The sequence below is a fragment of the Elgaria multicarinata genome, chromosome 9 (assembly GCF_023053635.1).
Source record: "Elgaria multicarinata webbii isolate HBS135686 ecotype San Diego chromosome 9, rElgMul1.1.pri, whole genome shotgun sequence".
In the NCBI taxonomy this organism is placed as follows: domain Eukaryota; kingdom Metazoa; phylum Chordata; class Lepidosauria; order Squamata; family Anguidae; genus Elgaria; species Elgaria multicarinata.
Window position 1 is genome coordinate 99767594 of NC_086179.1, and position 26678 is coordinate 99794271.

The 26678-nt window shown below is 41.1% G+C and overlaps 1 protein-coding gene across 1 annotated transcript in view; it reads right to left on the minus strand.

Annotated features, from left to right (window-relative positions):
- Positions 1-26678, minus strand: part of GALNT8 (polypeptide N-acetylgalactosaminyltransferase 8) — a 52267-nt gene that overhangs the window by 19414 nt on the left and 6175 nt on the right. The window contains exons 3-5 of the mRNA XM_063135035.1: positions 9991-10174; positions 2794-2991; positions 191-305 (exon numbers count right to left, since the gene is read on the minus strand). Of these exons, the coding sequence (XP_062991105.1) occupies positions 191-305; positions 2794-2991; positions 9991-10174 (497 nt within the window). The remainder of the gene's footprint in view (positions 1-190; positions 306-2793; positions 2992-9990; positions 10175-26678) is intronic.

Genomic DNA, 26678 nt, shown 5'->3' on the forward strand with positions numbered 1-26678 from the left:
GTTGTCTCCCCTAGATCTGTCATCACTATTTAAATGTACAGGACAGCCCATGGGGCGAAAGTGCTCTGTGGCCACACTGGGATTTGTATGTGGATTTGGACCAAGGCGTTTGGAAGCAATTCTCCATCTCCCTCTATAAAGTGATAAAGCATCATGTAGACTTGGAAGAAAAATAAAGTGAAATCCTTACCCTGATGCCCAGCTCCACATTCTCTCCCCCATATATATGCATTCCAGCATCCAGTACCCCAATCTCTCCAAAAAACTCTCTGTTTGCAGCAAGTATTCCCATTATAGAAGGGCTCCTGGTATAAAAGAAGGGGAAAGAGAGTTTTCGAGGTTTTGATCTTGATTTTGTTATTATATGTTCAATTTGAAATTTACTTATTTTTATATATTTTTTATTTATTGCATTTCTACACCGCCCAACAGCCGAAGCTCCCCAGGCGGTTCACAGAAACTAAAACCATTCCAAGTATAAAACAAGCAGTATAAAAACATGATATAATACACATTAAAAACGCATTAAAAACATACCACACATGATTAAAACATGGGATGAAATTTATCAAGGGTACTTCCCTAATTTGAATTTCCTCCATTACTGTACTAGATTTAAAACTAAATTGTGTGAGGGGAAAAACACTTTAGAGTTTGTGGATAAAATCACATCTCTTGGGAAATAATAGGGTTCTTTCTTATTATTCCAAAGCCTACAATTATTGCCTGAGTAGTACAGAGTGGTTCCCCTGTGACTGCTGGGCTATCTGGAAATGGAGTATTACTCACTCACTGGATTAAGCTTGGTTTGTCTTTAGTCACTATACTCCTATCAGAGGGGCCCTGGTTAGGCCTCATCTTGAGTCCTGTATCCAGTTCTGGACACCACACTTCAAGAAGGATGCTGTCTTAGCCATTTTGTTAAAGGAACCTGATGTTTTGGACTACAAGTCCCAGGATTCCTGAACACTGGCTACACTGGTTGGAGCTGATGGGAGCTAGTCCTTAACATCTGGAGAACACCAAGTTTGGGAATGCTGGCCTAAATAAACCTTTTACTGGGCATCTGGGAGTTTTCCTCACCACTACCTGTTTGTATCCATAAGCTCAATAGATATTTCTTAATTAGCAGATGCTACAAAACTTCCAGTTTTCTATCCTCATAAGAACATAAGAAGTGCCATGCAGGATCAGACCAAGGCTCCATCTAGTCCAGCACTCTGTTCACACAGTGGCCAACCAGCCATCGGCCAGGAGTGAACAAGCAAGACATGGTGCAACAGCTCCCTCCCACCCATGTTCTCCAGCAAATGGTGCACACAGGGTTACTGCCTCAAATACTGGAGGTAGCATCCAACCCTCAGGGCTAGTAGCCATTGATAGCTTTTGCCTCCAGGAATTTATCCAACCCCCTTTTAAAGCTATCCAAATTGGTGGCCATCACCACATCTTGTGGTAGTGAGTTCCATAATTTAACTATGTGCTGCGTGAAGAAGTACTTCCTTTTATTTGTCCTGGATCTCTGACCAATCAGCTTCATGGGATGACCCCTGGTTCTAGTATTTTGAGAGAGGGAGAAAAATGTCTCCCTATTCTCATTCGCTATACCATGCATAATTTTTGTACACCTCTATCATGTCTCCCATAGCCTCCTTTTTTCCAAGCTAAACAATCCCAGTTCATGTAACCTTCCCTCATGTAACCTTCCCTAATAATTTTAGTTGCCCTTTTCTGCACTTTTTCCAGCTCTATAATATCCTTTTTTAGGTGTGGTGACCAGAACTGTACACAGTATTCTAAGTGTGGTTGCACCATAGATTTGTATAAGGGCAGTATGATACAGGTCATTTTATTCTCAATTCCTTTTCTTATAATGCCCAACATGGAGTTTGCGTTCTTTACAGTGGCCGCACAATGGATTGACATTTTCATTGAGCTGTCCACAGATCCCATTAGGTTATACTTGAAGTTGGGGGCGTTTTCCCCAACGTTCGCCACCTTACACTTGCTTACACTGAACCATATCTGCCATTTGGATGCTCAATCTCCCAGCTTGGAGAGATCCCTTTGGAGCTCTTCACAATCCCTTTGTGTTTTAACAACCTGAAATAATTTGGGGTCACCAGCAAACTTGGCCACTTCACTGCTCACTCCTAATTCCTGATTATTTATGAATAAGTTGAAAAGAATTGATATAAAATAAATACCGATCCCTGTGGGACCCCACTATTTACTTCTCTCCATCGGGAGAATTGACCATTTATCCCTACTCTCTGCTTTCTGTTCTCTAACCAGTTACTGATCCATAAGAGGACCTCTCCTCTTATTTCATGACTTTGGTGCGGGACTTAATCAAAAGCTTTTTGGAAGACCAAGTAAACAATGTCCACCAGATCACCCCTGTCTACATGTTTGTTGACACTCTCAAAGAATTCTAGTAGAATAGTGAGAAAGGATTGCTGTTGTGGAAGCCATGTTGATTCTTCTTCAGCAGGACCTGCCCTTCTATATGCTTACTAATTTTGTCTTTAATAATGCTTTCAATCAATTTACCTGGAACAGATGTCAAGCTAACCGGACTGTAATTTCCCGGATCTTCCACGGCTCCCTTTTTGAAAATTGGTGTTTCATTGGCCATCTTCCAGTCCTCTAGTACAGAGGCTAAGCTTAGGGAAGTGTTGCATATTTTTGTGAGGAGGTCTGCAATTTTGTATTGAGTTCTTTGAGGGTCTTATGTGACCCTGTAGCAGCTGTTCCTTAGATTCAAATATTATTATTATTATTCTAAATTACCTGATTGGTGCTGTTTCATCTTTGAGTGCATACCAGTCTTCTGGCACTGATTCATAGAGACACCAAAGGGCCCAGTCAAATCCATCTGCAGCAGCAGTATACTGAACAAGCTGGAAATCATCAAAACGGATATTATCAAACACTGGTGATATGATAACTGTGCGGTCTTCTTTGATTCGGGACAGAATGGGTTCAGCCCTGCAATGGAGCAAATGAATTAATTTAATCTTGCAGCAAAAACACTTCCCATGCATAAGAATAATACTAGAGTAGGTAGTAGATCAATACTGAGAAATGTACTGTAGGGATCCGAAGCTGGTACCTTTGGGCCAAACTCAGTCCCCCAAGGTTTTCCCACTAACCCCCTAATTACCAACCATGAGGTGAAAGAGATATGAAGAGAGCAAACAGCTGCAGCACCAGTTTGATGAATGGCAAGAACCTTGGGTTGACTATCCGGCATTCCCTTCTGAAAGTATCTCTCTAGCACAACTAGTTGCTCTTGGAGCTCTATGGCAAGGGTCCTTGAACTTGGGAATTCTGACATTATATTAGGGTATTAAGCTGCTTTCTAGACCTGAAGAGACCACTTTGAAACTAATCAGGGGTCCTTCTCCATGAACCCCTGCCAAAGGAAGTGAGGCAGGTGGCTACTAGGAGCAGGGCCTTCTCTGCTGTGGCACCCTGGCTGTGGAACAAGCTCCCCAGAGAGGTTCGCCTGGCGCATACACTGTACTCTTTCTGTCGCCAGCTGAAGACCTTTTTATTTTCTCAGTATTTTAACACCTAATTTAACTTAAATTTAAACCTTGTTTTAATTATGTATTTTAACCTATATCAATTTTTGCTGTGTGGTTTTATCCTGGCTGTGCTTTTTATATTGTATTTTGTATTTGTGTTTTTGGATTGTTGATTGTTTTTTATGCTCTTCATGGTTTTAATTTTTGTGAACTGCCCAGAGAGCTTCGGCTATTGGGTGGTATAAAAATGTAATAAATAAATAAATAAAAATAATCTACATTGCAATTCATTGGGATATGACCTGGATATCCATAGATATGCTGGTAAGGGTCTCAAACAATTTCCCTGTGAATGGATTATCTCCTCCATGGCTACTGAGGCAGCTGGAGCTTCCAGCTAGCTCTAAAAAGCCAGGACAGGCAACAGATATAAGCTGAACAGCTCCAAGTGTCTTGTCTACATCCTCAGGCCTTAAAAGCTGAAACTGATCCCATACAGCTGGAGCAGATGGTGCATTGCACACCTCTGTACTACAAGCAGCATTCCAGTTGGCATGACATGGAGCAATTTTATCCTCAAGGTGCCTCGCAAAATCATCACAGCAGATCTTCAAGGGATTTGCTGAGGAAGATGAGAACTACCTGCAAGAGCCTGCAGAAGAGAAGATTGAGGAGAGACATAATAGCACTCTTCGAATACTTGAAAGGTTGTCACACAGAGCAGGGCCAGGATCTCTTCTCGATCCTCCCAGAGTGCAGGACATGGAATAACGGGCTGAAATTACAGGAAGCCAGATTCTGGCTGGACACCAGGAAAAACTTCCTGACTGTTACAGCAGTACAACAATGGAACCAGTTACCTAGGGAGGTTGTGAGCTCTCCCATACCAAAGGCTGGAAAACCATCTGTCAAGCATGCTTTAGGGTGGATTCCCGCATTGAGCAGGGGGTTGGACTTTATGACCTTATAGGCCTCTTCCGGCTCTACTATTCTATGATTCTATGACAATGGAGTTTAGGGAATACTAAAGGAGGAAAGGGAAAGTGCAAGAAAGCTGAATGAATTATTTGCATCAGTGTTCACTGCAGAGGATACAGGACAGATGCCTGTGCATGAACTGATGTTTTCAGGAAGGGAGTCTAAGGAATTGAGGCAAATAGTGGTGACAAAAGATGAAGTTCTTAACCTTATTAACAAATTGAAAGCAAATAAATCATCAAGCACAGATGGTATCCATCCTAGAGTTCTCAAAGAACTCAAATATGAAATTGTAGACCTTCTCACAAAAATATGCAACATGTCCCTAAACTCACCCACTGTACCAGAGGACTGGAAGACGGCCAATGTAACACCAATTTTCAAAATAGGATCCAGGGGAGATCCAGGAAATTACAGTCCAGTTAGCTTGACATCTGTTCCAGGTAAATTGGTTGAAAGCATTATTAAAGACAAAATTAGGAAGCATATAGAAGGGCAGGTCCTGCTGAAGAAGAATCAACATGGCTTCTGCAAATGGCCCTCTCTCACTAATCTACTAGAATTCGTTGAGAGTGTCAACGAACATGTAGCCAGGGGTGATCCGGTGGACATTGTTTACTTGGACTTCCAAAAGGCTTTTGATAAAGTCCCGCACCAAAGATTCCTGAATAAACTTAGCAGTCATGGAATAAGAGGAGAGGTCCTCTTATGGATCAGTAACTGGTTAGAGAAAAGAAAACAGAGAGCAGGAATAAATGATAAATTCTCCCGATGGAGGGAAGTAAATAGTGGGGTCCCACAGGGATCAGTATTTGAACCATTTTTTTTTCAACTTGTTCATAAATGATCTGGAATTAGGAGTGAGCAGTGAAGTGGCCAAGTTGGCCGATGACACCCAATTATTTAAGGTTGTTAAAACACAAAGGGATTGTGAAGCGCTCCAAAGGGATCGCTCCAAGCTGGGAGATTGAGCATCCAAATGGCAGATATGGTTCAATGTAAGCAAGTGTAAGGTGATGCACGTTGGGGCAAAAAAACCGAACTTCAAGTATAACCTAATGGGATTTGAGCTGGCGGTGACTGAACAAGAAAGAGATCTTGGGATTGTGGTGGACAGCTCGATGAAAATGTGAATCCAGTGTGGCTGCTGTAAAGAAGGCAAACTTCATGTTGGGCATTATAAGAAAAGGAATTGAGAATAAAATGGCCAGTTTCATACTGCTCTTATATAAACCTGTGGTGTGACCACACTTACAATACTGTGTACAGTTCTGGTCACCACACCTAAAAAAGGATATTTTAGAGCTGGAAAAAGTGCAGAAAAGGGCAACTAAAATGATTAAGGGGCTGGAGCATCTCAACTATGAGGGAAGGTTACAAAAGCTGGGATTATTTAGCTTGGAAAAAAGGAAGCTAAGGGGAGACATGATAGAGATGTACAAAAGTATGCATGGTATGGAGAATGTGGATAGGGAGACCTTTTTCTCCCTCTCTCAAAATACTAGAACCCAGGGGACATCCATGAAGCTGATTGGTGGGAGATCCAGGACAAATAAAAGGAAGTACTTCTTCACACAGCGTGTAGTTAAATTATGGAACTCACAACCACAAGATGTAGCAATGACCACCAATTTGGATGGCTTTGAAAAGGGGTTAGATAAATTCATGGAGGAGAAGACTGTCAATGGCTACTAGCCTTAATGGCTATGTGCTACCTGCAGTATCCAAGGCAGTAAGCCTGTGTACACCAGCTGCTGGGGAACATGGATGAGAAGGTTCTGTTGCACCATATCCTGTGTTGTTGGTACCTGGCTGATAGCTGGTTGGCCATTGTGTGAACACAGTACTGGACTAGACGGACCCTTGGTCTGATCCAGCATTGCTCTTCTTATATTGTTATGTTCCTGGAACTCAGTATACCAGGCTGGCAATAGAAGAAAATGAGTGCTAGTGATGGCAAAGGAAGTAAGGCATCAGAGCCTGACACTATAAGGAAACTGCAGTCAACATACATCTTTATTTGATCCATAGATCCATGAAAAAACAATAATCAAACATGAAACATCAGACAGTTAGAGCTATTGTCAACTTTCATCTAATACGCAGCGAGCTCTAATCCTGGCCGCCACTGTAAAAAATTTAGCAACAGCCAAAGTTACTTTTGAGGACTTATCTTCCAACAGAAACTTAACATAAAATTTGTCTGAACTTCTAGACAGTTTACTCAGCAATGGGCCTGATTATAAAAGCTACAGGACAGAAGGATATGCTCCATCATCTCCACTTCCATATTCCTACAGGGGCACCATCGTTCCTGATAAGGAACACCAGCATATCTGCCCCAAAGTAATTCAATAGAATAAACATTGCATCTGGCCTTGGAGAAAGCAATACGATATTTAGCCACCGACAGGTTCTTTAAATAGTCAGCCAGCTGAAGAGGCCCAGCATAATGAACATGCAATGCACTGGGAGAGCAAGAAACATAAGAGCAAGTGTGTAAGTCGCAGAAGGCTATGTCCCACAGTCTTTGTTTAACAGATTTAAAAGCAAAATTCAAGCCCAGATTAAGGAGGAAGGAAGAGGAGAGACCGATTGAAGCTGCCTTCCTGGCAAGAAGCTTGGACCAGCTGTTCACATAGCTGTCCTGAGCCAGACATGGAAGCAGACCTGAGCCCCTCCCCAAAAGACTAACTTCCATCCAAAATTTTAAGGCAGACCACCAAGCCCTAAGTGAAAGAGAGCTTTCCCCAGTTTCCAACAAAAGTACAGAATTAGGGACACACTTTGGGAGTTGAAGAAGGGTTCTCAAAAACCTTGTCTGTAGCCTATCTATCTCAGATGTTAATCCCCCTATCCAGATGTTGGAGGCATATAAAAGCTGGGCTGCAGACTTGGCATTAAACACTCTTATGGCATAAACATGGTATAAACATTTCCCCTTTAGTAAAGAAAAAACATTTATTGTGGCTGAACTGACTGAAGTTTTATTAAGGGTGGCTGATCTATGGCACTCCAGGACAGGGTATGATGGAATAACAGCACCAGGTAAGAGAATTTTTTCACCTGTTCCAGGATCTTGAGAAAATCTATTTTCAAAGACCATGACTTTAGATTTCTCAAAATTAATTTTCAGATCATTAGTCAAGCAAAAGTTGGAGAATTTCATTAAAAGATGTTTCAAACCAGGTCTAGAACGGGAGAGAATAACAGCATCGTCTGTGTAAAGTAAAATAGGAATTTTCCTTGTGCCAAGTTTGGGCAAGTCTCCTTCGGGGTCAGGAAACTGCAGTTCAACACAGACACACACTGGTGCCTTTTACCTATGTGAATATCAGTCATCCTCATGTGTTAGACTTTCTATGAGGATGGCAAATTAATAACAGATGACAAAGAAAAGGCTGAAGTGCTCAATTCCTACTTTGCCTCAGTCTTCTCCCAAAAGCGGGTCTATGACCCCCCTGGAAAAAGTGAAGCAAAAGTTGAGGGTGCAGGATTGCAGTTTGAGATTGATAAACAAATGGTCAAAGAACACCTAATTTCCTTGAATGAGTTTAAATCTCCAGGGCCCAATGAACTGCATCCTAGAGTAATGAAGGAGCTAGCGGAAGAACTCTCAGAACCTTTGTCTATTATCTTTGCAAAATCATGGAAGACGGGTGAGGTGCCGGACGACTGGAGGAGGGCTAACGTTGTCCCTATTTTCAAAAAGGGCAAAAAGGAGGAACCTGGGAACTACAGACCAGTCAGTCTGACATCCATCCCTGGGGAAATTCTGGAACAGATTATAAAGAAGTCAATCTGTAAACACCTTGAAATCAATGCCGTGATTACTAGAAGCCAACACGGATTTGTCAGGAACAAGTCCTGTCAGACTAATTTGATCTCATTTTTTGATCGGGTAACCTCCCTTGTGGACTGTGGGAATGCTGTGGACGTCATATATCTTGACTTCAGCAAAGCTTTTGACAAAGTGCCCCATGATATTCTGATTAACAAACTAGCTAAAAGTGGGCTAGATGGAACAACTATTAGGTGGATTCACAGTTGGCTACAGAATCGGACTCAAAGACTACTTATCAATGGAACCGTCTCAAACTGGGGAGAGGCAACGAGTGGGGTGCCGCAGGGCTCAGTCCTGGGCCCAGTGCTCTTCAACATTTTTATTGATGATTTGGACGAGAAGGTGCAGGGAACACTTATCAAATTTGCAGATGACACCAAATTGGGTGGGATAGCTAATACCCTGGAAGACAGAAACAAACTTCAAAGTGATCTTGATAGGCTGGAGTGCTGGGCTGAAAACAACAGAATGAAATTTAATAGGGATAAATGCCAAGTTCTACATTTAGGAAATAGAAACCAAAGGCACAGTTACAAGATGGGGGATACTTGGCTCAGCAATACTACAAACGAGAAGGACCTCGGGACTGTTGTAGATCACAAGCTGAATATGAGCCAGCAGTGCGATATGGCTGCAAGAAAGTCTAAATGCTATTTTGGGCTGCATTAATAGAAGTATAGCTTCCAAATCACATGAGGTACTGGTTCCTCTCTATTCGGACCTGGTTAGGCCTCATCTAGAGTATTGCGTCCAGTTCTGGGCTCCACAATTCAAGAAGGATGCAGACAAGCTAGAGCGTGTTCAGAGGAGGGCAACCAGGATGATCAGGGGTCTGGAAACAAAGCCCTATGAAGAGAGACTGAAAGAACTCGACCTGTTTAGCCTGGAGAAGAGAAGATTGAGGGGAGACATGATAGCACTCTTCAAATACTTAAAAGGTTGTCACACAGAGGCGGGCCAGGATCTCTTCTCGATCCTCCCAGAGTGCAGGACACGGAATAACAGGCTCAAGTTAAAGGAAGCCAGATTCCAGCTGGACATCAGGAAAAACTTCCTGACTGTTAGAGCAGTACGACAATGGAATCAGTTACCTAGGGAGGTTGTGGGCTTTCCCACACTAGAGGCCTTCAAGAGGCAGCTGGACAACCATCTGTCAGGGATGCTTTAGGGTGGATTCCTTTATTGAGCAGGGGGTTGGACTCGATGGCCTTGTAGGCTCCTTCCAACTCTGCTATTCTATGATTCTATGATTCACTATGACACAAATATGTACATATTTTTGGCTTTTGCATTCTTGAAATCTAATCTGAACTTTGAACATAGGGAATAATGGAAATAAATAGATCAGTGGCAAACATGCACTCTCCATGGATTTTGAGTTTTATTTATTTTAGCATAACCCAACTCATGCAAGCCCAGGAAGGAGGCAAATATGCATTTCAATGGAAAGAAAATAAATGAATAAAATGTCCTCCATGCACAATAGAAGAGTATAATGAGAGATAATAAAGATGCCTATAGAATACATTTTATATCATAGTGCATTACTAGCAATAGTGCCCAATTACTTACATTTTAATTAATTAATTAATTAATTTCTACTTGTGGTGTAGCCCCAGTCTCTTCTTGCCTTACCATTCAAGATTGACTTCAATATGCGCATCCAAAATAACCACCACATCTGCACTGGATGCTTTCCAGCCAGAAATCCGAGCTTCTGTGAGACCTTTTCTTTTCTGATGTCTTACAATTTTCAGCAACCCAGGATGTTTTGCATTGTAGTTTTTGATATGCTCATCCAAAGGTCCCTTTAATTCTTCTGAAAATAGTACATACAACACATTTAGTTTCCTGAAATATTATTTTCAGCTGTTGATGTCAGAATACGGGGTGGGTGGGAACAGGTAATATTTTTCACATTTCCATTCTCTCTTCAACATGAAACCATAACTTATGGACAGAAATGCCTGGTTGCTAACAAGTCATGGTGAAGATAATTTAAACTGACAATATGCAACACTGAACTGGCGGGGCAAGCAACTTGGTCCCTTTCCTGATGTTTTGGACTACAATACTCCCTTTGGCCAGTATTGCCCAAGGTCAGAGATTATAGGTGCTGCAGTCCAAAACATGTGGAGAAGACCAGGATACCTATCCCTACTCTATCATCATAAAAACCTAATAATCTCAGGCAGTCCTTTTAAAGCATGTCCGGTCCTCATGTTTGTGAAGCCATTTTAAAGAGGCAGACTTCAGAATTCAAAGGCTCAGTGTAAAAGACTTTAATGGGATGATCTTCCCATCTGTTTTTCATTTATCACACCCTACCTAACCCTTTCCCCATGAGTATGAGATTCTATTGTGGAAATATTGCATCATCCAAGCTCTCAATCACAAGTATTTTGGTTCCTTTCCCCTTTCAGTTGGGGTTCCTCAGGGCTCTGTGCTTGGCCTGTTGTTGTTTTCCCTTTACACGTTACCCGTGGGTAATCTTATTCATTCCCATGGCCTTCAATACCATCTATATGCTGACGATACTCAACTATATCTTTCTTCCCCAGATTTGTCCTCTGATGTTCAGGATCATATCCCAGCCTGTCTCACGGATGTTTCTGCCTGGATGCTGCAGCGCCGACTGAAACTGAACATGGCAAAAACAGAATTGCTAGTCTTTCCTCCTAAATCTCTTCCTTCTCCTTCATTCTCTATCACCAGTAATAATGTTACGCTCCATCCTGTTGAGGAAGTTCGTAGCCTTTGTTTTATTTTTAAATCTTCACTTTCCTTTTCGACACATATCAAGGCTGTAGCTAAGTCTTTTTGTTTTTTCTTGTACAACATCACTAGAATTCGACCGTTCCTATCAGTCTCTTCCGCCAAGACCCTTGTTCAGGCTTTGGTTATTTCTTGCCTGGATTATTGTAATCTTTTGTTGACTGGTCTTCCTTCTTCTCATTTGTCTCCACTGGTCTCCATTTATCATTCGGCGGCTAGGATTATTTTCTTGGCTTGTCATTTTGATCATGTCACCCCACTTTTAAAATCCCTCCACTGGCTTCCTATCTCTTATAGAATCCAATACAAGCTTCTTCTTGCTTGCTTGCTTTTAAAGCCTGTCATGATCTGGCTCCTCCCTACCTTTCGTCCCTTATTTCACTTTATCACCCTGCTCGTGCCCTCCGCTCCAATAATACCATGTCTCTTACCTGCCCAAGAGTATCCACATCTCTCGCTCGTCTTTGCCCATTCTCGCTCGCTGCCCCCTATGCCTGGAATTCTCTTCCAGTGCATGTGCGGACCACGACGTCAATTTCTGTTTTTAAATCTCGCTTGAAAACATTTCTTTTCTCGAAAGCTTTTTAACCGTAGCGTGGTCATACTAGTCTATATTTAGTTTTAATGTCCCCTACCCCTATTGGTTTTTCCACTCCCTCCCCTGTCTGTTATGGTGATTTTAGATTGTAAGCCATATGGCAGATTGTCTTGTTTTGTTTTATTCTGTACGGTGCCATGAAAATTGATGGCGCTTTGTAAATAAATAAATAATAATAATAATAATAATAATAATAATAATAATAATAATAATGTGGGCACCTGCAGGCCGCCAAAGGCATGCTGGGAGATGTAGTACTGGCATGTAGTGTGGCTGATTTTAAATAAAGCATGGGTTAGCAAACCAGGTCACTATGTCTCAGTCCTAACTCAGCCACCACTTTCTGGACCTCTTGCTAACTGTCTTTGTTCTCCTTCTACCTGACTTTCTCCAACTGCCACTAACCCCGCCCACCATTCCATTCTCAGCTATCAGTCATTCCTCCATTCACTCTTCTGTTTAAATGGTATAGTCAGGCTTTTACATAAAAATCATAAACTTTATTCAGTAATTCTTGCATCTGTCTTGGAATGTTGTGGTTTAGTTATAACAGAAAAAATGCAGCATAAAAATTCTCATCAAGTTAAAAGGCCTTGGAATTTATTTATTTTTAAGCCACTTGGCACTTTTATGCAGCCCATTTATGTGGGTTGTTTCCTTTTACATGGAATTGGGTTGACTGCTTGAGACTGACCTTAGGAATCACATTGGCTACCAAAGCCTGGTAAGTCTGGCCTTCTGCCCAAGACATGCTGGGAGTTCCACCCAAGGTATGCTGGGAGTTGTAGGCATAAACCTAGATTTTTATTAAATGCTTTTAAAAAATACTTAAAGCCCCAAAATTCATGATTTTAAATTTTTCTGGTACATTGTACTGCCAGACCTATCACTGTGTCAAATTTCAAGTTTCTAACTCATCTGGAAGTGGGTAAACATTTCTGGACATACATGTCAGACACATGCTTTCCACTTTATAGGTAGAGGTGATGCAACCAGAACAGGTCACCCATTGTCATTAATTTCACTCAACAAATTCAAGGCCTTTGACTATCTTGAATGGCAATGCTTGTTAAGAGACTTAGGGCCTTGCTAGACCTACCTTAAAATCTGGTGGTGAGGAGGGGCCAGCCTGCGCTAGAAGTAGCGAGGCCTGTCGCTCCTATCCACATGTCAGATGCAATGGGGTAAAGGAAAGCCCCACCACATCCTCCATTTTGTTTCACTCTTAAAGGGCCGGGTGCACAAGAGCACACCAGCAGGAAAGGTAGGCATTTTTGTTTTTAAAAACAGGGTTCCCCGCTCCCCCCTGCACATGATTTCCCCACCCTGGCCATGATTCCCCCTTGCAATTTCCAATTCCCCCCCATGATCTCCGATTCCCCCCCCCGTGATCTCCGATTAACCCCCACCCTGCCCTGATCTTCACCCTCCGGCTCCGAGCTTCCCCCACCCACCCCTGCCCAATCTCCCCTCCTGCCCCCATCCCCCCTGGCTCCATTTCCCCCCTGGCTCTGATTTCCCCCATCTCCCCCTGGCTCTGATTTCCCCCCTGGCTCCGATTCCCCCCAATTTCCCAACCCTGCCCTGATGGCTGCAGAGCTCCTGTGGAGTGCTGTGCCCCATTTGCTGCTTTTCCCAGCTACTCACGAGTAAATGCAGTAATTTGTGACTGCAGTTTCCAAATTATATGCTGCTAATACTGCAACAGTGCATACTAACAATACAGACTCTGCACCTATCAGCTTGGAACGAGGAACAAAACAAGGCTGCCCCTTGCTACCTCTGCTTTTCACCCTCTCCCTGGAACCATTGGCTAATATTATACATCAACACCCAGGTATTATCAGATATAGAGGAGAGGGTGACGAACATGTGATTAATATGTATGTGGATGACATGATTATTATGCTGGGCTACACACAACGATTAGGGTGACCATATTTTGGAAACCAAAAAGGAGGACAAAATGGCCGCCCTCAGGAGGCGTGGCCACACCAACATGCCCACCCCCAAGGCGGAGCCAATTCAACATGCCCAGCCCCCAAGGGGGTGTGGCCTCGGTCACATTTATTTATTTATTACATTTTTATACTGCCCAATAGCCAAAGCTCTCTGGGTGGTTCACAAAAAGTAAATGATAGCAACCAATGAGTGCCAAAGGCACACAACTACTATAATAATATACTAAATACTAAAAAAAGAATTAACACTTATATAAAACCATTTCTTTATTTTTATAACATAATAAACAACCACAACAGTCATAGAACACATTAGAATAGTTGTTCCCAATCTATTACTGTCGTGAAATGCAGGAAAAAGGGACAGAACTACAACAACACTTCCCTTAGCATAGATTTCAACTTCGAAAAACTGTATAACTTCTTGTCCAAGGCAAAAATAATCTGGACATACTGTAATTCTTAATTTTAAAGTTCAGTTGTATTGAACACGAAAGAATCCACATTAAGTGTATGTTCAACACAATAAAATAAAACCACCTTCAAAGCAGTTAGCTACAATTCACAGGCAAGTCCCTTTTAAATGCAATCTCAAACATGTCACTTACTTCAGCTCACCCTAACAACAACCCTGCCACTACACAGTATAGCATAAGTATATGGATTTAAAGCATCCATTTTTCAGAAGCAGGTAAGATTCAAGACTCAAGTACATTTTACACAACTGTTTCCTTGTCCGGAGAGCTATGTAGAAACAGTGAGTAGCAATGAAGATGCACGGCAGTTGTTAGATATCAAGATGTATATCACATGGAAACACTTTCAGACAACATGTAAAATTATTGGCAAGAAAGTGCTAAGGTTTAGAATATGTCTAAAGTCATGAATGGCCACCTTTGTAACTTTGATCTGGCATTTGCTATGCACTGCATAGCTACTGGGTTTAAACGCCCAGAGCAGTTTGCATTAAAGATAATGGTTTTCGCAGGTTCAGTGCTAATCTATTATTAGCATCTATGCCAAGTTCTACATTTAGGAAATAGAAACCAAAGGCACAGTTACAAAATGGGGGATACTTGGCTCAGCAATACTACAAATGAGAAGGATCTTGGAATTGTTGTAGATCGCAAGCTGAATATGATTGAGGAGAGACATGATAGCACTCTTCAAATACTTAAAAGGTTGTCACACAGAGGAGGGCCAGGATCACTTCTCGATCCTCCCAGAGTGCAGGACACGGAATAACGGGCTCAAGTTAAAGGAAGCCAGAGTCCAGCTGGGCATCAGGAAAAATTTCCTGACTGTTAGACCAGTATGACAATGGAATCAGTTGCCTGGTGAGGCGTCTCCCACAATAGAGTCATTTAAGAGGCAGCTGGACAACCATCTGTCAGGGATGCTTTAGCGTGGATTCCTGCATTGAGCAGGGGGTTTGACTCGATGGCCTTGGAGGCCCCTTCCAACTCTGCTATTCTATGATTCTATGATCTCCATGGCACAAGGAATTATATTGGGGTGTGGAAAAGTAAATGATAACTGGCATTATTAATATCATATTATCAGCATCACCAAGAGAAGGAGAAGCATTATTAATATTGGGATCACCATCCATTATCATCATCACCAAGACAAGGAGAACCATTATTAATATTACCAACACCATCCATTATCATCAAGGTTATTTTTTTCTAGGGACGTCTTGAAAACTTGCAAATAGCCAGTTTTAAAGTGGCTGAAGCAATTAAGCCCCCCCCTCTCAATCTGTTAAAGATACAGGAGCCCCGTCCTCCTTTTCATATGGTCAGCCTACGTTATCATCATCATCATCTCTTTTTACTTCCCCATATTTGTTTGCAACTGACCTGACACATTTTCCTCCTTCGTTTCCTTACCTCCTGGTAACCAAGGTACTCTTTTCAGGGACTCTTGAAAACTTAATTGCAAATAGCCAGTTTTAAAGTGGCTGAAGCAATAAAGGTCCCACCTCTCAAGTTCTAGCCTCCCCCCCACGCCTTTCCCTAGCCCTACGTCCAAGCCTCTCCCCCCTCCTCCTCACCACCCCCATGCCAAGTTAAGGAGGATGGTGGCCTTGCCTCGGCCTACCTTTTCCCATGTTGCAGCTGCCTCCTGCTGCTGCTGCCTGGTCCGTGGCTGTAATGTCCTCGTTCTCCTTCCTTCCGCATTCAGCGCTGGTCCATGCGCTGCTGCCGGCCCTCTCTTCCAGACCACCACATGTCCTTGGCACCTTGGCCCACCACCGCCAGGCCCCCCCCACGGCCACGCTGCTTCCCCGCCCCCGATGCTTCTTTTGCGGCCCGGCCGAGTAGCCGAGCCGTATCTTGTCTTGGCCGCGGCGGGGCAGCGGCACAAGTGGTGGTGGCTTGTCCTCCACCACCCCCATCTCACCGCCTCTGCCTCGCTTGGCTTGTATAGCCTCGGCCTCTGCTGCCGTCCTGTTCCCCGCGTCTTGGCGTCCTCCAACAACTCCGCCTCACCGCCTCCGCCTTGCTTGTTCGGCTGGCCCCGGGACTTGTCTTTGCCGCTGTGGCCGCGCTGGGACGCGCCGCGCCGGGCCGCGCCGGGCCGCGCCGCGCCGGGCTGTGCCGGGCCGCGCCGCCCGCCTCGCTGCTTGTCTTTGCCGCTGCGGCTGCGCCAGGCCATGCCGGGACAGGCCGCGCCGGGCTGTGCCAGGACGCGCCGCGCTGAGCTGTGCCGGGCTGCGCCGCCCGCCTCGCTGCTTGTTCTTGCCGCTTGTGTGTTCTTGGCGGCGGCGGGCCGGTGGTGACAGCGGCGGCGGCGCCACAAGCGGCGGCACTTGCTGCAGATTGCCCTCCACCTCGCCGCCTCCGCCCGCCTCTGCCTCGCCTCGCTTGCCTTGCCAGGGCAGGGCCTATGGATTCTAAAGATGGCCGCCGCTGCACCCGAAAAAAATGCTGCAGACAAGTAAGGGCGGCCGCGGCCGAGTCCCCCCCACCCCGGTGTTTCAGCGGCCCACTCCGGATCCTCCGGATCGTGCGGTTTCCCCGGTGGTTACCGGAGTAAACCGGTGCCTATAGTCACCCTAACAACGATCAATTTCTAGCCTAAAGGAAACATTTGAAAATTTCAGACAAGTGGCAAGTTTAAAAGTTAATTATGAAAATTCTACTATCATGTCATACAATGTCCACCCCAACCATCAACACTTAATTAGCTATAGCTTGGGAACACCAATCTGTAGAACTTCCTTTAGATACCTGGGAATGTAAATTTCCAGGAAAATTAACAAATTATTTAAAATAAATTATGTCCCCTTATTAAAATTATGATGACAGACCTGAAGAAATGGAAGAAATTGAATCTGTCCATTTTACGGTGAATAGTTACAATAAAATGTCTTTGATCCCCGGGTTTTTATTCTTATTTCAAGTCCTCCCCATTCTCCTCCAGCCAAAAATATTGAAGTCTTGGCAAATTCAACTCAACACATTTGTCTTTCAAGCCAATGCACTTCACCTGGCACTTATCTGTATGCCGCCCTGAGATCCTTGTGATCTAGGGCAGGATATAAATGTTTAAATAAATAAATAAAACTATACTACAAAAAAGCAGGCAGAGGAAGCTGGGGACTCCAACACCTCACATCATAGTATGAAGCCTTTCAGTTACAGCAGCTCCACTTTATCATTATGAAGGCAAACAAAAACTGGATACATCTGGCAGAAGTAATGCTGAATACGTGCCCTTTTTGAGCCCTGCCTTTTCAATCTATAAAAATAAAGGAGTGAACCGCCCAGAGAGCTTCAGCTATTGGGCGGTATAAAAATGTTATAAATAAATAAATAAAATAAAAAACCATATACCAAGACTATTTTCACAATTTGGAAAAAGTGGCAACCCAGGCTATCTCCAATGTGGTCTCCCTTCACCCTATTACAAATGTATCCAGGAAAATTAGATACCAATATTATCTCTAGAATTTCAGAATTGGAAATGAAGGGATAGTTTCAATTGAGAGGTTTTATGCTCAGGATAAACCCCAAACAATAGAACAATTTAGAATTGACCTAGGAGAAGTAGGCTTAGGATGGCTACAAGAATTACAATTATCCCACCTCCTCAGAGATCCCAACATAAAGACATATGCACTCAGAACCCTAACAGGATTAGAATGAGCAATGCTGATGGTAGGGAAGGGAAATGTATCTTTAGTTTATGCTATCCTAATAGATGCACATAGGGGTTTGATGGTGGGCCTGAAGAAAGTGTGGGAAGGAGATTTTTGAAGGGAATTAGAAGATGCTAGTTGGAACAAACTATGGGACAATAGACCACTCAGATCAATATTAGCCTCTATCCAAGAAACCTCTTTGAAAGTACTGCACAGATGGTATCACACACCAGTACAGCTGGCACATATTACTTCAACATGCAGCCCCCTTTGTTGGAGAGGCTGCGGGATTAAAGGCATGTATTTTCATTTATGGTGGACTTGTCCACATATATATATGTTAGTACATAGAGAAATAACGGTTATTACTAAAGAAATGATTGTATATGATTCAAAATTATTTTTACTATCAATATACAAAGGACCTAATAATGTAAGTTTGAAATGTAAGCATTTGTTATCATTTTTGCTAATTGCCACTCACCAGACAATTACATAGCAGTGGAAAAAACTGGATAATCTGAACTTACCTGCATGCTATCGAAATATATGGTCAGAAGCAATATCAGAAAAAAATAAGTCATGATTTGCTTCTAATCCAAAGAAAAACAAAACCACTAGCATTTTATGCTATATGGTGGAGATTTATTCAAAATACATCACAACTGGACTTACAACAATATATGCCTGCTTCTGCTGTGAGCATTTGAACAAAACAACAAATGAAGGTCATACAGCACATTTATTAATTAGTTTATTTGTTTATGCATTCATTTATTTCTCTTTCTTTCTTTCTGTTTTGATTTCCCCCAATAAAATTGTATTAACCAACTTTTCTGTAACAGCTGTTTAAACCTGAATTGATAGGAGACTATTCTATTCTTGTGGGTGTTATAAAATAAAATAAAAATTTGGGGTGGGGAGTAAATAAAAAAATAGTAGAGAAAACAATAAAGATGTGGAGCTTGGAAAGGAATCAGGAAATTGTGTAGGCAAATAGTGTTCCCTCCCACAAAGACTTTTTCCCAATGGTAAAATGGGAAATTTGGTCATTGTAGTGTTCGTGTTAAGTGCCACCTCATATCGGAAACCTACTGACCACTACACATACTTACATGCTTCCAGCTTCTACCCAGAATACACCACAAGATCTATTGTCTACAACAGGAGTAGACAACTTCAGGTAGTTTATGGGCCAATTTCCCCTTCTGATGTGTTACAGGTTGCACTCCCACCACCACACATCCAGCATAAAAGGAAGGAGAAAAATTTCAATGTTGCTGCTGAAATTCAGCAGCAAAACAGTATTGAGCTTTAGAACATATGTAACTTGAAAACAAGCTACATTTGTCTGTTCTAGGCCTCTGTAGCTGTTTCAGAGCTGTATAGAGGTTTAGAAATGACAAATTTAGCTTGCCTTCAAACAAAATTTGTCTTGTCTAAGCCTCTGTACTGTTTGCCGCTACTCCCCCCTCATTTTCTCTATGAGCTCCATCTTATCCAATTTTTTTTCCTGATATGCATCTGCAATTTCCACCCCCATTAATTAGCACAACAAGCACTGGTCATTTTCACATGCATGCATTGTTGCACTATTTCGCCTTGTTTCCCTTTTCACCTGCACCAGCTCACACTTCCAGGAATCCCCACCCCACCCCACCCCTTCTCCTTCCCTCTCCAGTTCATTGGTCCTTGTGGTTGATGGACATTCTAATGGATTTGGCCACCTTCGCCCCCCCTGTGGTTTGGTTGTCTAAAGTTTAGTGATTTAGCGTTTCGTTTCATCAGCTGGGCACCTCGTAGAGCAGGCAAAATAAAGAGGGAAGTTGAAATGGGTGGATGATAGAACAATGAGAGTGGGGTTGGAGCAGCGAAAGTCTGTTCAACCAGCTTGGTGAGCTGGAGTAGAACCGCCCCCACCCTCCTCTTTCATCAGCAAGACCCCCCCTTTCACTCCCCCAAGAAAGAATGCTCTGTGACTTAGTGCGAGGATGTCAATACCCCAGGACAGAAGGGCAGTTTTATCCTGCATGGAGAAAAAACACTGCCCTTTCCCTGCCCCAGAAAAACATTGAAAATGGAGAAGAGGCAAGATGGCTGCAGGACAGGGATGCCGTCATGTGAGGGTCACAGGGCAAAACAGTAAACAAGGCAGGACGAAAGTGCAAAAAAAATGCTGGTGTGATAGAGCTCTTTATCAGTGGTGCAATGGGGGGGGCAAAAGGCAGCTGCAGGTGTCACATGGGGGAATGCAGGCAACTTGTGTACTATGTGTTGCCACCCCGGGTCTACAGCCAAGCCCTGCATACAACTGTGGCCCAGTTGTATGCAGGGCTTTGTCATTTCTAAACATGGAGATGCTTTCCAAGGCAATTCAATTTAAAATTGGATTTTTAAAATCATTTTACATTTGCTCCTCCCATGGCAAACTTTTGCCAGCTAATATGGTGTGTACCTGGGGAAAACCACTGTGATTGGGCAAAAGTTAGCAGGAGAAAATGCATTATTTCATGCATATGTGGGCGGAGCCCCACAACCAAATGTCATCAACAAGTTTTCTCCCCCCACTTTTTTTTTTTTTTTAAACCCATTCGTTTTTACATCCATCCCAAAAAGAATGTGCTGACTTTTTCAGGAGTAAGCAGCATTGAAGAAAATGTGATTTACTTCAATGCTGTAAAGACCTATTTATGAACACATTTTCAGGTGGTTGTTCCTTGAGGCAAAGACATAAAAAGATCAAAGTGAGAATCGGGAAGTCAGGAAGAGGGGGAAAGGGAAGCAGCATTTCAGGAAAGAGTTAAAAACTCTCCATCTCAAATGCATTGAGAAATCAATGCATTTCTCTTCCCTTTCCCTTCCCACCCTCCACCCCCACCTCCGCAACTGCAATAATGCAATGATGCTGTGATCGGCAATATTCAGAAGCCGTGGGAGAACACTGTAGCCACTTGTGCCACTCTATCACAGATCTTAAAGTGGCCGTTGTGGGTCAATGTGGAGCAGTGGAAGCATTGTGGAACAAAAGGAGGTTAGAGTGAGAGATTACTAGATGAATTCTTTCCACCTCTTCAATATTAATAATCAGATCTGTTATCATCTCTTTGAACCAGCACAATAATATTGCTCTCAAATCTTCTCCTGGTTGCTCTGGGAAGTGCTTGATTCGAATTGACGATCGTCTACTCTGGTCTTGTAGCTGAATCAGCCTTTTCTCATGCTCCTCAAAGTCTATATTATGCTTCTCTTTAATCCGATCCATTTCTTTCCCCAGAGAATTTACTTCTGTTTTAAGTAATTTGATATCTTTATCATTTTGAGCTATCATGTTAGTAAGTTCATCCATTCTCTTGTCTAACTTTTCACTCATTTTGTCAATTTTTTCGAATAATGCATTATTATTAAGAACAATTAGCTCTTTGATCTCATCCACGTCTGTTGACTTTTTGCCAGATTTTGATGCCATTTTTGTGTCGTCGTCATCGTCTGAGTCTGCTTCTGCTTCAGTCTCTGACAATTTACAAAGTCTAGCACTCGAGTGATTTGATGGATGTGGGCGATACCTCTGCCAAACAGGTTTAAATTCTTTCTTATCTTTCTGTTTCTTGGGATTAGACATTCACCCCATAAATCACATTACCGGGCATCAGTCAGCTGATTTTTAAAGTCTTTCCAGTTCTACTACTGAATGGTTTGCCTCCTGCGTTCCGGCTGTCAGATTTATTGCTCTAATCAGTCACACTGATAAGCCGATAGCAGGGAGTAAAGTTGTAAAAGACTATCTAAAGAGAAACCAAAGTTCCCCCCACCCTGCTTTCCAGCTGGTTATTAGTGCGTCATGTCGTTAATCACATAGAGCAAAGTCCACACAGATTTCATCCGCTCCAAAATTTAACAGCCGATAGCAGGGGTCTTCATACACCAATTCATTACAAAATCTTGCCCGCTTATTTGAGATGACAAAAGTTATCGGCTTCCGATTTGGGAGCCTAAATTTTGACCTACCGATTCATGACCATCAGAATCCAGATCTTCTCCAAGAGATATTCTGATGAAATTTGGCAATTATTACAAAAAGGAGCAGCTTATGATTAAATTAAGATCTATGACACTGAAGTATAAAGATTTGTCAATCCAAATTTATAATGATCTCTGCCAACGAACTGTTGATTGGAGACACATCATCAAGCCAATCACAGAGAAGCTCAGGGCGAGTGGAATAAAGTATACATGGGGGTACCCATTTTTTTTTTTTGAGATTTATGCATGCTGGAATGCTACGCAGAGTGACCTCCCTGGAGCAGGGTCAAGAGCTTCTAAAAAGTCTGGGTCTGGATGTGGATGTCCAGGCACCTCAAGCGAAAGGAGGAGACGAAGGTGCTGGAACGAGCGGGATGTGACTTTCACAATATTGAGATGATAAAACAGAACTAAAGTAAAATAAAAGGCTCGCTGATTCGGGACTGTGGGCTCGTCTCCCCCCCCCAAGGGTAAATAACTGGCCGGAGTGATAAACTCATGGGGATTTAGTGGGGGGGAAGAGGTGGGGGAGGGTGGGGGGATGGGAAAGGGAAAGGGGGGAAGGAGAGGGGTAGATGGGGGAAAAATAAGAGTGGTGGGATATGGTGGGGTGGGAGGGAGGGGTTTGAAAGTGTTATTATGTTTTTATGTATGTTAATTTGAGTTGCAGAGCACAAGGGATCAGAAAGAATATCGAAAAACTGAATTTGGATAAGAACATAAGGATATCAACACTCAATGTCAAAGGTCTGGAGGCAGTCGTGAAAAGGAGGAGAATTGAGCAATTGCTAAATAGAGAAGGATCTGACATTATTCTTTTGCAGGAAACATCAAGTTAAGGAAGGAACAAATGAAATTCGTTTGAAATGGTCAGTCTATTATGAAAAGTCTTTGGGAACTTCAAAAAAAAAATGGAATGGCCATTTTGATTTCTAAAAGAAGTGGATTTATTTTGGAGAATATAAAAAAGGATGGGAAAGGTAGATATCTTTTGATAAAGGGTCAAATTGAAGGTAAAGCATATACGTTGGTTAATGTTTATGCCCCAAATGAGAGACATAGAGAGTTTTATAAGGAATTATTTAAAGAAATAGAAGAATTTAGGGAGGGGTATGTTATTTTAGCTGGAGATTTTAATATGGTTATGGATAATAGACTGTACAGGTCAAACCCCACTCGTGCTGAAAAGAGGAATAATATTACTATATTAAATAAATTAAAAAAAGAAAAAGATTTTGTTGACGGGTGGCATTTGCTTAAGGGGGCAGAGCCTGGTTTTACATACTATTCCCCAGTTTATCATACGTATTCTAGGTTAGATCATGTTTTTGTCTCTAAGGAGTTTGCAATTAAGGTTTGTAGAATGGAATTGGGGTAATCAGAATAACAGATCACGCATTGGTAAGTTTAGATTTTACAGTTAGAAGGGATTATTATTATTATTATATATTTATATAGCACCATCGATGTACATGGTGCTGTACAGATAACACAGTAAATAGCAAGACCCTGCCGCATAGGCTTACAATCTAATAAAGTTGTAGTAAACAGTAAGGAGGGAAAGAGAATGCAAACAGGCACAGGGAAGTAGAGAAGCGTTTAGGTGGAAACTGAATACAAAGATATTTAAATATAATAAAGTGGTTGAAAAAATGCAAAAGCAATTGTCAGAAACCTGGGAAATAAACGAAAAGGGAGGAATGGCAAGGGCAGTTGTTTGGGATACTATGAAGGCTGTAACAAGAGGGATTTGTATTAGAGAAATGTGTAATTTAAAGAGGCAACAGGTTGCAATGCAGGAAAAGTTAGAGGAAGAGATTAAAAATTTGGAGAAAGATTATTGGCAATCTAAAAATAAACATAAATTAATAGAATCACAAGCAAAGAAAAAAGAATTAGAGAATAAAAATTTAGAGGAAGTTCAGAAAAACGTAATTTATATGAAAAGAGAATATTTTGAAAACAGTAATAAAAATTCTAAAATGCTGGCTAGACTCACACAAAAGGAAAAAGCCAAGAATGGGATAGGAATAGTGAAAGATAAACAAGGGAATTATTGTCATACAATGAAGGGTAAAATAAAAAAAATTTCAGGAATTTTATCAAGAATTATATAAGGAAAAGGACACTCAAAAGAAGAAGATGGAAGTTTATATGGAAAGGTATATAAAGAAGGGATTGGAAACAGAACATAAAGAATTAATGGAAAGGACTATATCTCAAAGATAAATTGAAGAGGTTATAGAGAATTTGAAAGTGGGTAAATCACCTGGGGTAGATGGTCTAGGACCATCTTACAAAGTTTTTAAATCGTTTTTAGTGCTAAAATTATTGAAACTATATAATGCCATATTGGAAGGAGAGAGGATACCAGAATCATGGGAGCATTTGTTAATAAGTTTAATTCCAAAGCCAGATAAGGATTTAACTCTCCCTGATTTGTATAGACCTATTTCATTAATAAATCAAGATGCTAAAAAGATTTCAACTATTTTGGCAAAACGATTAAACAAATTTATAGCTAAATATATAGGGGAAGATCAATGTGGATTTGTAGCAGGCAGACAAATGCATAATTTAGTGGAAAGAGTCTTAAATGTAATACAGGGGATAAAAAAGTCAAAGACTAAAGCGGGAATTTTAGCGTTGGACATTTTTAAGGCTTTTGAGTTGGCAGGCATTAAAGATGGTTTTAAATAAAATGGGATTTGGAAATAAATTCAAAGCTATAATAGAACAGCTACACTCTCAAAATACAGCCGTAGTGGTAGTAAATGATGGAGTTATAGATAAGATACGACTAGCCAGAGGGACAAGACAAGGATGTCCACTCTCGCCTGTCCTGTTTGTAATGGTTATGGAATTATTGGCAAATGCAATAAGAGATGATGGGGAGATATAAGGGATAGTTAGTATTAAAAAAATAAAACTGAATATGTTTGTGGATGATACTTCATTAACTTTAAAAATCCAATAGGAAAGATGGAAAGAATTAAACAGCAGTTGAAAGAATTTGAAGAAATTACTGGGTTAAGAATAAACTGCTCAAAATCAGAGCTGATGTTATTTAACTATACTAAAAAGGAAGAGAAGGAATGGGAAGGAAAAGAAATAGAAATGAGAATTAAAGAACAGATTAGATATTTGGGAATTAGAATTACAAATAACTTGGAGAGTTTAGAAAAAGAGAATTTAAACAGTTTGAAAAAAGAGATTTTAGTAAAATTGGAAAAATATAAAAGATTGAACCTTTCATGGTTTGGAAGAATAGCATTAATAAAAATGAAGTTTTTAGCAAAGATTAATTTTATTTTTAGGATGCTACCAATAAAATTTTCAGAATTAGAGTTAAAAAGTTGGCAAAATATTATAAATAATTATTGTAATGGGGAAAAGAAAGTGAGGATAAATAAGAATAAATGGTATTTAACCCAAAAAAAGGGAGGTTTGGGACTCCCAAACATTAACCTATATTATGTAGTTAATAGGTTAAGACATATTGTAGAAGCAATTTTAGGAGTAGGAGACTTAGATTGGATGGAGGATAAAACTACAAGTAATATAGAATTGAATTTGGAAAATGTATTTTTTAAGGAAGGAGGTAGAAAATGGGCTGAAAATATAGGTAATCTGCTTTTAAAGTTCCATTGGGAAATCTGGAGTAAATATTAAAAAGAGCTGCTTTCGTGCAGCTCCTCTTTAACAATGTTTTTAAACAATGTTTTTAAACATTGTTTTTATCAAATGTTTTTAAACATTTTAAACAATGTTAAAGAATTAACAATTCTTTAATAATGTTAAAGAATTTCCCTGAGGATTTAAAGAGTAGATTAAGTAAAGTTTTAATAGAGAAAAATAAAATGAAATTAAGGGAATGGTTAAGAGGGATGAATACAAGAGAGGAGATGGAAGAGGTTTTAAAAGATAAAAAATTAACTTGGTTAAATTATTGGCAATTGGAACAATGGACTAAAAATTGGGTAAGAGAAAATGGAGATTGTAGAGAGTTGTCGAAGTTTGAGGAACTAATTGTTAAAAAAGAAATTGATAAGGGAGAAAATACAGTGACAAAAGGGTTAATGAGTGAAATATATAGAATATTACTTGAGAAAGGGTTGATGGATAGTGCAGGAAAATTGGTTTGGGAGATAGATTTGAAGGTACAGATAGGACAGCAGAGTTGGGAAGGACTATGGAGACAAAGAGTGTTGAGAAATATGTCAGTGAGAATAAAAGAGAATTATTATAAAATTATATGGAGGTGGTACCTAACCCCGGTTAGATTAAATAAGATAAATAACCAGCACTCAGCAAATTGTTGGAGAGGTTGTGGGGGAAAAGGAATGTATTTACATATGTGGTGGGAATGTAAATATGTGCAAAAGTTGTGGAAGATGGTGTTTTCGGAGATTGAAAAAATTGTTGGAATGAAGATAGAAGAAACACCCAGAGTTGCATTACTCTCACTATATGAAGATTTAAAATGCAGTAAAGAAATTAAGGAATTGATAACGAATTTGCTGACTGCAGCAAGGTTGATTGTAGCTAGGAACTGGAAGATCCAAGGTGATTATTGTATTGAAGAAAGATATAAAGAAGTATGGGAGATTGTTATTAATGATAAATTAACATGTAACATTAAAGTGAGAAGAGGTATAGCAAAAACGAATGATTTTGAGGAAATTTGGAAACAATTCCTAATATTTGTGTTTTCTAAGGGAAGTGGGAAACCACCAGCAGAAGAGGTGTTAAGATTTTGCAAACAGGAATGATCCCAAAGGGAAGGGGGAGCACTTGTTATTATGTTGAATTATGTTGG